Source organism: Silurus aristotelis (genome assembly GCF_946808225.1).
Source record: "Silurus aristotelis genome assembly, chromosome: 8".
NCBI lineage: Eukaryota > Metazoa > Chordata > Actinopteri > Siluriformes > Siluridae > Silurus > Silurus aristotelis.
In genome coordinates this window covers 14,843,423-14,856,106 of record NC_139581.1, presented here as the reverse complement: position 1 = coordinate 14,856,106, position 12,684 = coordinate 14,843,423, and the positions used below count along the sequence as shown (strand labels likewise).

Below are 12,684 nucleotides of genomic sequence, written 5' to 3'. Positions count from 1 at the left end.
TTAAAAACAAAAAATTTTAAAAATCAAGTGCTGCTTTTCATTATTCCCTTTAACAATTTCAAAACAAGCTTTGCCTTTGCTGCTACTGACATCAAGTGGCTCCAATGTAGAACTGCACCATGTGTGACAATTTGATCAGCACACCAATAAACTCACATATGTGTACTTCTACAGGTAGTTAAGCTGTTTTTCCACAAAGTTGGACGCACACTATTGTATAGGATGTCTTTGGATGTGGTAGCATTACATTTTCCCACTAACTTAAACTACAAGACCCAAACCTGTCCCAGCTCCATGGATTGGAGTGGAAGATCTTAAGTTGCCTGTTATAGAGCTCTGATCCCAACCCTATTAAACACTAAATCACTGATATACAGAAAGCTGTTTTTACAGCAGCAGCAACAACAGCAAGAAGAAGAGACAAAACAGAGAACACCTACAACAACAAGAATGAAAAGATGGATTGTAATTAGGGCTGAAACGATTCCTTAAGGAACTCAAATACCAAAAAGCTTTGTTTAGTCCATTTAACTACACACAAGGCACTGTGTTTCCCCACGGACGATTATTACTGACGCACCACCTGCTAAACTCTGGATCGCTCTATACAGGTAAACACAGAAAATGCTGCAGAATGAAACATTGAGGAATTGGCGAGGAAAACAGCAAGAGAAGATTTAGGCCAAAGAAAACACCCGAAAGTTTCCAAAGTTTGGGATCATTTAAAAAAACAAAACAAAGAAAATACCGCACAGGGAGTTTACCCTTTTTTACCGTTTTGTCTTTATATTTTTGAATTTGCATTTTGATGTAATATGGCAATGAAATGCATTAAAGTTTTTTACAGATTTTCTTGTATACAATTTCAGCAATAAAAAATTTTCTTTTTCTAAAAAGGAAACAAATTACGTGTTCTTTTTAAGAGATCTGCCTTATTTTAGTATTGCTCTTTAAAAAAGGTACAGCAGCAAGAACAACAACAACAACTGTAATATTGACAGAAGGAAAAAAGAAAAGTTCTGTGAAAAGTGTAAGAAACAGAAAAAGGAGATGATTAAGAAGAAAAACTGAAACGACAGCAAGAACAAAAACAGACGAACAACAACAGCAAGATGATGACAAACCATAGTAACAGCAGCAAAATAAATTAAAAAATGTATAAAAAAATAAAACAACTAAATCAGCAACAACAATAAAAAGAAAATGAACTATCATAATTATTTTTATAAACTGTAGGAATATACTAACCTTGTGACACTACATATTTATATTACTAATATATTAATTCCCTGATCAGACATTTTATATGATTTATATGGTTTATAGCCAGCGATCAGGATAACATTATGACCACCTGCCTAATATTGTGTATGTCTCCCTTTTGCTTCTAAACCAGTCCTGACCTGTTCAACAATAACAGCATTAACATCTTCAGCATTTTAAGCTTGTTAAACTCACGCAAATCCTTACGCTTGTCTATCTGTCCTGCTTCTAACACATCAACTTAAAGAAGAAAATGTTCACTTGCTGCCTGATATATCCGACCCACTAACAGGTGCCATGATGAAGAGATAATCAGTGTTATTCACTCACCAGTCATAATGTTATAATGTCATACTGTTATGCCTCATCGGTGTATTTACATATATCAATATTTACTACTAATATCGAAAACATTTGGTATTTCTGTTACATAAAGTATTCAGGTATTCTGCCTTCTCATCCCTCATATACTTTATTCATCCTAATAGATCTGCACTTGTTAGAATCAGACAATGATCACTAACCCTCACTCACTGAAGAGAATAAAGTACTTACTGATACACTCCAGATTTGCATTCCGTCTCCATAGCCAATCATCAAACAGAGAGGAGGGTCCACTCCACTGCCATGCATCTCCAGTAACTCTGGTGAGCGGGCCACATCTGAGACACACAACACACACACACACACACACACACACACACACACACACACACACACACACACACACACACACACACACACACACACACACAGCAGCATCTCAGGAGGGGCAGGTATGCACAAGTGACACACGAGAGCATGTTTGTAACATGCTGCAGAGGCTTTTAAAAAAAGATGTCTCTGCCAGCTGTTACACCATAAAGTGTGAAAAAAAGATTAGACAAAATCACCTGTGGGTCAAAACTGGAAAAGCTGTGCTGAACTAAACAGAGCTCTGCTCAATAAAAAAAATCTTTAAGCCCCATTGAATGAATTAAATCATTTGTTTACTGCATTGTGACTGGAAGAATATGGAGCGGTTGTCTTAGTATGATCTTAATTTGTAACTTCGTACCATAACTTATAATATGGAAAAGCATTAAATGATCTAAGGAACATAGAATTTATTTTTACCGAGTTCTATAACTCGGAGATATAGTAGTACATCTCTGGCATGATTGATTATAAGGCTGACTTTTGGTCCAAAATAAAACTAATGCAATGAGGGAAAAATCGTGGTTAATGCAATCAAACAAGCAGACAGACCTCTGTGAAATACACTGGCCTTCTGTGCACATACTTTGTCTTTTTGATGTGTAAAGGTACTCTATTGTATTGAAAGCATGCAAGACAAATGAGCCATGTGCTTAACAAGAATCATTTTCTAATGGGACTACTGTATATATTCCACTTTAATAGAGTGAGACGTTTAATAAACAAAACGCCGCTTCAAGTCTGCCATCAAATTACGGTATTGCTGGCACGCTTGTATGAATGTCGGTGAGAAAACGCAGAGCTGGCACTCATCCCCTTCAGGGAGAAATGAACCATCACAACACACACGGCCCGGCTTTTGCCAAACACGTCAGCCTCGCATGAACACTAAGAGAGTGTCGCGAAGACTAAAAAGCGACAGTGATTTATTAATGCAATTTCGAAATAAATCTCGTTAGTGTGCTTGTTTGTATTTTATCACACATACACTACATTGACAAATGTTTTAGGACACTTGACTTGTCCAGCCATATGTGGTTCTTTCCTGAAATACTTTTACAGAAATTTGGAGGTAGACATTGTATAGGATGTCATTAGAGGTTCTGGCGTTACATTTCTCCCTTCACTTGAATTACGCGACCCAAATGTGTTCCACCACAACAAAACCCTATCTAGTGGAAAATCTTCCCAGAAGACAGGAGGTTCTTATAACAGCAAATGGGGACTAAAAGCGAAATGAGATGTTCAAAACACAACTAGAATCTTATGGTCAGGTGTCCACAATTGTTTGTCCACATAGTGTATATTGTATATAAAATCGCTGGCTTCTACATTAAATCTATTATCCCGTTGTTGAAAAGCAGAAATATCTCTGACAATGTGCAGATCAATACGCAAGCAGCTTCATCCTCACCTTTCCTTAGATAAACAATCGGTTCAAAATTAAGAAAACTGTTAATAAAACAATTGTTTAAAAATGTAGAAGGTAATACTGAATTCACTATATGCACTCAAAACAGTCAAAAAACTTAAACCTCATCTCATAACCATGTCCTTTTTAAAATCGTGCCTACTTCATGTTTATTATCACTCAGTTTTCAGTAAAAAACTGAGACTGATGTTTAAGTTTTTCTAGACAGGTCAAATAAGGAAAGTAATGTAGTAGATGTTGTTTGCATATAAAGAAAATGTTTCTACCTAAAAATCCAGTAAAAATAAATTGACAATTTCGAAAGAAAAGTTGCATAAACATATCAATAAACTCAAAATATATTTCCTCAAAAAAGTTTTCTTAAATCTCATTTTATTCCCTAAGCAACATATTTCCCACTTTTCTATAGCTCTCCTGGAACAGATGAGGTGTACAAGTCATGTTCCTGAGTCTGGCACTTCTTGGTTATCTAATGTCCAATTCCCAGCACAGAACCTTAACATAATGAGGTTGAAAAAGAAAAGAAATGAGATGCAAAAAAAAAGAAGAAAGAAAACATCCCTGATGGCAGCAAGGCAGCAGGTGGGGCATCTCTTCTGCATAAGATACAAAACGTAAACAGAAACTTACCATTGATGTCTGCTTTTTCAAACCGAACCCAAATGATCTTTTCTTTTTCGTCTGTTGGAGGTGTCCCAGTGTAGGCCTTAAAAAATGCAAAACAGGAAATATGTATTTGTCTTAAATGAAAACATCCTCTTGAGCAGATATAGAAGTTTATAGTAAGCAGTTTTTATAGACTTTGAATAGATTGTGAATAAACGCCCAAGTACCTCTCCAACTTCACTCTCAAATTTATTTTTCCATTTTATTCCATCCGTAAATTGCTGTTTTAAATAATGTTTTATTTGGTGTAGAAATATGAAATAAAAACCTATAAAGTGTAAAATAATTTAAACACACGACAGTAAATTTGTTGTTGTGAAAGTAAAAATGTACTAGTTCTTAAACCTGTAACACTTTTGTGACACATTTGTGCACAAAACAATGCAAAAAGATAAAGAAAAAGGCATTTTTCATTTTAATTCTGACTGTTTTTCTTTTAGAATCAGACTATTATTTAAGATAATAGTCAGATAATATGAGAACTAAATGGGGAAACAAATACTAATTTAATAATTAATAGTGTTCAAATTATTCAGACCAGCCCCACTGAACCCCGTCCATTTTCTAAACTGAATCAGGAAAGAAAACAAAAAAACCTTCAGAAATTTAAAAGCTCTTCCTAGAGAGAGTTTCTAGTATCTAATATATAGTGTATAGTATTCATGTAGTAGAACATCTTCCCAGAAGACTGCAGTTTATTATACCTGTATTATAACGGGGAATAAATGTGGACTGGGATGTTAAAAAAAAAATTACACCAATCTTACGCTCTGTCCACAAACTTGTCCATGTAGTGTAGATGTTATTATTGTCATATTACCAAAGCAGGCAGCATTAAAGCATTAGTTACACCAGATGTTTTAAATAGCAGACTGAATCTACAATAATAATCCTAAATTACAATTTGAAGCCAAACTATATCCACAAACTACTTTCTATATAGTTTATGGAGATAATGTATGGATATACTGTATGTAGAAGTTATATTACACATATGTATACATAGTAGTTTGTGTTTATTGAAAAAAGAAAAAAAAAAAAAAAAAAAAACACCCTTCAGCTTTTAGTACAGTGGAACCCGGTTATGTCGATGTCCTAGGGGGTCGCCAAAAAGCAACGAGGTAACCGATGATAGAGATAAACGAAAATCAAAATGGCGGCAGTATATTAACGTGCTTAAAATTTCTTTATGTACATAATGTGCGTTAATAAATAAGAATGTGCATGCACGTGTTTTTGAAGGGTTTTTTACACAACAGCGTTGCCGCGATTTGTTTGATGAAGGCATGCTATAAAAATACATACAGTACATGTTTATCTGTAATGAATCCACCTGCCACGCCCCCTTCGGCCCCCTTCAGCGTGTCAGGTGTTTTCTCGGCCGCTTTTCTCTGCTCCCGGCTTCAATCGCGCACATATGGTGCTCGTTTACCATCATCACCAGCTCCTATTTAAACTTCCACACTCTCACTGTCCGTTATTGGTGGTATATGTTGGTTCACGGCGGTGGTTGTTATCGCGCATGCGTATCCCGGTACGTGTCTTCCCACCGGCACTCTCTCAACGGCTGCGCTTTTCTTCCCAAAGCGCACCGCGGATTCCCCCCCAACCCCCCCGATCCTGCCGGTGTTTATTCTATGCTTTTGCTCATCCCACGTTTCGCGCCGCCAAGCGCGGCTTTCGCCTCCCGTTCATCGCATAACATTTAACAACAAAAGGCATATGTGCACTAACTAACAGCAAAGATTCACCAGTATACAATACAACACCTGTAAGATTTCATTTTTCCGCCACTTCCGCGAGTTCTTCTGCGGCTGCACCGAGATAACCGACGTTAAATGGCAAATTTTTCCCCCCTTGTGCACGAGATACAAGGGTTCGGCGACATAAAAAAACATAAAAAATAAAAAATGACATAACCGACATAACCGATAAAAAATGCTTAGAAAAAGCGAGAATTTGGCGGTTCCACTTCAAAAACGTCGACTTAATAGGGTTGTCGAGGTAACGGAGGGCGAGATAACCGGGTTCCACTGTACTTATTTTTGCACACATTGTAGAATGCAAAAATCAGAGTCAGGTGTATGAATACTATGATTAGTCAGGTGCTAATGATCATCAATTTCATACATAGGTTGAAACACAATCAACTGAAACAGAAACAGCTGTGTAGGAAGTTTAAAACTGGGTGAGGAACAACTAAACTCTGTTACCAATCTGAGGGTGTGGAAGACAGTTTCATGTCACGATATACATCATGGCAAAACTGAGCACAGCAACAAGACACAGTGTATTTTGCCTCAGCAATGGCTCTCCCAGGTAAAGATTTCAAAGCAGACTGGGTCAAGATGTGCTGTTCAAGCTATTTTGAAGAAGCACAAAGAAACGAGCAATGTTGTGGACTGTATATGCAGTGATCAGCCAAGGAAACTTAACGCAGCAGATGGAATACAGATCATGATTACTTCCCTTTGGCATCCAACAGCGCCATCAGCAAAGAACTGACAGAAACCATTGTGACCCAAGAACACCCATTTACTGTCTGGAGAAGTCTGACCAAAAGTGGTCGTCAGGGAAGAACTGTGGCCTTTTTCCCCCAACATGGAAACAAGGCTAAGCAGGTCAACTATGGAAAAACACAGGAACTGGGGTGCAGAAAAATGGCAGCAGGTGTTTTGGACTGAAGTCAAAATCTGAAATATTTGGCTGTATCGAAGGCAAGTTGTTTGCCGAACGGCTGGAGAGTGGTGCAATATCGAGTTTCTGCAAACAAGGGTAAAGCATGGTGGAGTTTCCTGTAAGTTTGGGGCTGCATTTCTTCAAATAGAATTGGAGATTAATGAATTAATGGTGTCCTCAATGCTGAAAAATACAAGTATATACAAATCAATTATGCAATACCATCAGGGTCGCCACAAATATCTTCAGCAGCAGGACAACAACCCCAAAAAATACAGCCAATGTCATTAAGAACTATCTTCAGTGTAGAGAAGAACAAGAAGTCCAGGAAGTAATAGTTTTGGCCCCCACAGACACTGATTAAAATCATTGAGGCTGTCTGAAATTACATAAAGAGACACAAGGATCTGAGGCAGCTAACATCCACAGAAGATCTGAGGTTAGTTCTCAAAGATGCTTAGAACAACCTACCTGCCGAATTCCCTCAAAAGCTGTGTGTAAGTGTCCCGCAAACAGCAAGAAGAATTGGTGTTAGGCAGGCAAAGGAAGGTCACGCAAAATATTGATTTGGATTGTTAATCTTTTGACAAGCATTCATACTTTACAGTATTTTTACACCCCCACCCCCACGCACATACACACATATACATATACATATATATATATATATATATATATATATATATATATATATATATATATATATATATATATATATATATATATATATATATATGTGTGTGTGTATACACAGTGAGGAAATTAAGGATTTGAACACCCTGCTATTTTGCAAGTTCTCCCACTTAGAAATCATGGAGGGGTCTGAAATTGTCATCGTAGGTGCATGTCCACTGTGAGAGACAAAATCTAAAAAAAAACATACAGAAATCACAATATATGATTTTTAAACTATTTATTTGTATGATAAATCTGCAAATAAGTATTTGAACACCTGTCTATCAGCTAGAATTCTGACCCTCAAAGACCTGTTAGTCTGCCTTTAAAATGTCCACCTCCACTACATTTATTATCCTAAATTAGATGCTCCTGTTTGAGGTCATTAGCTGCATAAAGAAACCTGTCCACCCCATACAATCAGTAAGAATCCAACTACTAACATGGCCAAGACCAAAGAGCTGTCCAAAGACACTAGAGACAAAATTGTACACCTCCACAAGGCTGGAAAGGGCTACGGGGAAATTGCCAAGCAGCTTGGTGAAAAAAGGTCCACTGTTGGAGCAATCATTAGAAAATGGAAGAAGCTAAACATGACTGTCAATCTCCCTCGGACTGGGGCTCCATGCAAGATCTAACCTTGTGGGGTCTCAATGATCCTAAGGAAGGTGAGAAATCAGCCCAGAACTACACAAGAGGAGCTGGTCAATGACCTGAAAAGAGCTGGAACCACCGTTTCCAAGGTTACTGTTGGTAATACACTAAGACGTCATGGTTTGAAATCATGCATGGCACGGAAGGTTCCCCTGCTTAAACCAGCACATGTCCAGGCACGTCTTAAGTTTGCCAATGACCATTTGGATGATCCAGAGGAGTCATGGGAGAAAGTCATGTGGTCAGATGAGACCAAAATAGAACTTTTGGGTCATAATTCCACTAAACGTGTTTGGAGGAAGAAGAATGATGAGTACCATCCCAAGAACACCATCCCTACTGTGAAGCAGGGTGGTGGTAGCATCATGCTTTGGGGTTGTTTTTTGCACATGGGACAGGGCGACTGCACTGTATTAAGAAGAGGATGACCGGGGCCATGTATTGCGAGATTTTTGGGAACAACCTCCGTCCCTCAGTTAGAGCATTGAAGATGAGTCGAGGCTGGATCTTCCAACATGACAATGACCCGAAGCACACAGCCAGGATAACCAAGGGGTGGCTCTGTAAGAAGCATATCAAGGTTCTGGCGTGGCCTAGCCAGTCTCCAGACCTAAACCCAATAGAGAATCTTTGGAGGGAGCTCAAACGCCGTGTTTCTCAGCGACAGGCCAGAAACCTGACTGATCTAGAGAAGATCTGTGTGGAGGAGTGGGCCAAAATCCCTCCTGCAGTGTGTCCAAACCTGGTGAAAAACTACAGGAAACGTTTGACCTCTGTAATTGCAAACAAAGGCTACTGTACCAAATATTAACATTGACTTTCTCAGGTGTTCAAATACTTATTTGCAGCTGTATCATACAAATAAATAGTTAAAAAAAAAAATCATATGTGATTTCTGGATTTTTAGATTATGTCTGTGTGTGTGTGTATATATATATATATATATATATATATATATATATATATATATATATATATATATATATATATATATATATACACATATACATATATATATATATATATATATATATATATATATATATATATATACATATACATATATATACACACACACACACACATACATTCATACATATATATATATACACACATACATACATACACACACATACATACATACATACTCAAAAAAATAAATGTGTTTATTTCTACTCCACCTTGAAAAAGACACATTTGGGCATTTTGGTTGTATTTTGCAGCATGCAAGTCGCAATATTTTACTCGAAAGAAAGCGATTTTTTCCTAATTGTTAAATTCGCACATATTTATAACAATAAATGTGTAAAACATCAAGTACATAGTAACAAATAAAATGATAACATTCAATAGGAAAAAAAATGGAGAAATAATATGAACTAACCTGAGGGACCACATCTTGCAAAAAGGTCACTACACTCTCCATGTAAGATTGCTCCCTGGAAAACGGATAAATGATATTATGATCAGCTCATTTTCACACAATTATATAACAACATAAAACACCTTAGGAAATTATGGCTCATCTATGACTTGGCACCGGTGAGGGTAATTTTTCTCCAACGATTTTTCTCCAACGATCACACTGTTTTTCTGTCAACCATGCAGAAACAGTATAAGATTGGGCACGTGTATATATTCTTCATTTGTTTAATAGAATCGCATGGTATCAAACAAAACCTCCGATCCCTGAAGGAGCCTCGTTCATACACCTACAGCTTCAAACTTCGGGCCAACAAAATGGTTACAGGTGCACCAGAAATGTCGGAATTTACGAGAACTTTTTAATTTTTTTATTTATATATTAGTTTTTTGCTGTAATATGGCAATTAAATGAACTACATGGGTTTAGTTTTTACATATATTCCTGTATGCAATTTCAGCAATAAAATATAAATTGTTTTAAAAAAGGAAACTAATTACTCATTTATTTTAAGAGACCTGCCTTATTTTCTCTTGTATATTTGTTTCTTTCATTTAAAAAAGTACTTCTTATTCGATTACTCGACGAAATAAAATAAATAACACTAAAATAATCGATAGCTACAGCCCTAACTCCAACACATATTGATTATGAGATTACACCTATTGATTTCGACACGTGTAAAGAAATGGGTGCTGAATGGTGAAGAAACGATATACCGTGACCTTGCAAAAAGGAAGTCGTACACAAATTCAAATGAGTACAAATAAATAGACTTGTGCTTACGTAGCAGCCTGGGCTCGAACCATAACCCCTCCAGCACAGCGGCTCGGTCTGCGCGGGGAGTCGGACGCCATCACTCTCTGGGGTGGATGGATGGATGGATGATGGATGGATGGATGGATGGATGGATGGATGGATGGATAGATAGATAGATAGATAGATAGATAGATAGATAGATAGATAGATAGATAGATAGATAGATACTTTGTTCATCCAATTGGGAATATAACAATGTACAGTAACAATAATAATATAATATATAAATAGTAATAATATACTTATTGATAAATTTTTGCAAGCATATGATCTGAGGATTTTAAAAAGTGCATTCCTGATCTTCAGCATTTACTTGTTATTGTTTCTAGTACTGTGTCAATATAAACACAAATAACAACGGAAACAACTGTTTTGTTTATGAACATGTAATACATGTGTCTCTGGGACAGAGTTAACCCGTCTAATACACATGCCAACATGTTTCTCCGATCAGCTCAGTAAGTGCACTATAAAGCCAGAGAGAACTAAAGCGTGTCTCAGAGCATATGTGTTTATTATGACTGCCACACAGACATTTCAGCACTGCTTAGCTCGCTAGTAAGCTAAATAAGCTAGCTACACCAAGCCCCAGGCTCGTCACTCCTGCCGCAGAGTTACATTATGACACAGAGATGTGATATAAAGTCCTCGCTTAAGTAAAACCCCCACACCAGACTTCATTCTTATCTCACAAACATCATACAAACCAAGTGCGTTGTGCTGCAATTCCGCTAACTGAACACAGCTCTGTCCAAGACGCGATGAAAACATGGGATTACATATGGCGGAAACAACAAACGTAACCGCCAATGAGTGCGGCAGTCCTCCCAAAACTGACCAATCATATCCGGGTAAGGCGGGCCAGGTGACTTCTGATAGCCAATCAGGGAGCGTAATACCTACAGCATGTCGTTGGTTCAGCCAACGCGGTGAGTTCGGATAAAAATAAATCTGGTGACGTGTTGCACAGATGTGTTGGAAAACAGCTGGCTCGCTTCACTGCTGCGTCGTACAGTTTGGTCTGATTTGCTTGTTCAGTCACGTGACTGTTCATTAGGTTTTTCAACTCAGAGCTACGACACATGGGGAAAAGTATACGGACATCTGCCCATTACACCCTTCTGTGCTGTGTGAGTATGCTGTATAATAACCTCCACTCTAATCAGAGGTGGCACACGTACTTAGGTAGAAGATACTAATGTTTTAAAATACTCTGGTAAAGGCTGTACTGACTATCCTTTTTTACCCAAGTTAAAGTAAAGAAGTCTGGGCTCTGACATGTACATGAGTACAACGTAGCCTTTACTACTACCTGTTTCAGTGTCACGCTAATAACTGTACCTTATGTCATAGTAATAGGGTATGGGTTAATCAGAGTTGTCAATCGATAAAAATATTTAATTTCTTTATCTGTTATAAATATACCTTAAATTAATATTTTTCTAATCCTTTTTTAATACCCTGATCAACATAAATAGAGACATATATTGATGCTTTATGCAAATGTATGTTTATTATTAGTAAACCAAACTCAACATGGAGCATGAAGACAAAATATGCTTGTAAATGTTTTTAATTAATTTCGGTGTTTTAAATTAGGTAAATCACTAGGACACTAAACGAAACCTTTGCTGTGTTTCCACACGGACGGTTAATGAGGTGATACCGGAGAAACTGTACACCATCTAACTTTCATACGGATTACATAATCAGTAAACATTTATGTTACTTAATGAATATATCCAGGCTAAATATCCACCATATAGAATACAAACAGAGAAAATATGATGAAGGTGATGATCAGGAATGTCTCTGTTCTCACGCATGACTCCCTGTCTCATCCATGTTAACCCCATACTTCTTGTCGCCTTCTGCCTTTTTCATTATTAGCTTTGTAAACTAGTCTGCGTCTCAACATCAACATGCAGTTTTTAAATAAAGGTTTTTATTATTGAGGGAAAACAAAATCCAAAACTACATGGCCCTGTGTGAAAAAAATGTTTGCCCCCCTGTGGTTTTTCACACCTGAGTTCAACTTCTCTATCCACACCCAAGCCTGATTACTGCCACACCTGTTCACAATCAAGAAATCTCTTAATTAGGACCTGCCTGACAAAGTGAAGTAGACCAAAAGATCCTCAAAAGCTAGACATCATGCTGAGATCCAAAGAAATTCAAAAACAAATGAGAAAGAAAGTAATTGCGATCTATCAGTCTGGAAAAGGTTATAAAGCCATTTCTAAAGCTTTGTGACTCCAGCAAACCACAGTGAGAGCCATTATTCACAAATAACAAAAACATGGAACAGTGGAGAACCTTCCCAGGAGTGGCCGCCCGACCAAAATTACCCCAAGAGCATAGGGACGACTCATCCAAG

General features: G+C 37.4%; 1 protein-coding gene across 4 annotated transcripts in view; it reads right to left on the bottom strand.

Annotated features, from left to right (window-relative positions):
• The window catches only part of bcas3 (BCAS3 microtubule associated cell migration factor), a 214,935-nt gene extending 203,699 nt beyond the window's left edge, over nucleotides 1–11,236 (bottom strand). For 2 of the 4 annotated variants that reach the window (XM_083548588.1, XM_083548590.1), the window contains exons 1-5: nucleotides 11,015–11,236; nucleotides 10,275–10,351; nucleotides 9,450–9,504; nucleotides 4,022–4,097; nucleotides 1,819–1,925 (exon numbers count right to left, since the gene is read on the bottom strand). In XM_083548588.1, the coding sequence (XP_083404714.1) occupies nucleotides 1,819–1,925; nucleotides 4,022–4,097; nucleotides 9,450–9,504; nucleotides 10,275–10,345 (309 nt within the window). In that variant the 5' untranslated portion in view covers nucleotides 10,346–10,351; nucleotides 11,015–11,236. The remainder of the gene's footprint in view (nucleotides 1–1,818; nucleotides 1,926–4,021; nucleotides 4,098–9,449; nucleotides 9,505–10,274; nucleotides 10,352–11,014) is intronic. The other 2 variants (XM_083548589.1, XM_083548591.1) reach the window with 2 other exon arrangements.
• Between the last annotated feature and the right edge of the window lie 1,448 nt (nucleotides 11,237–12,684).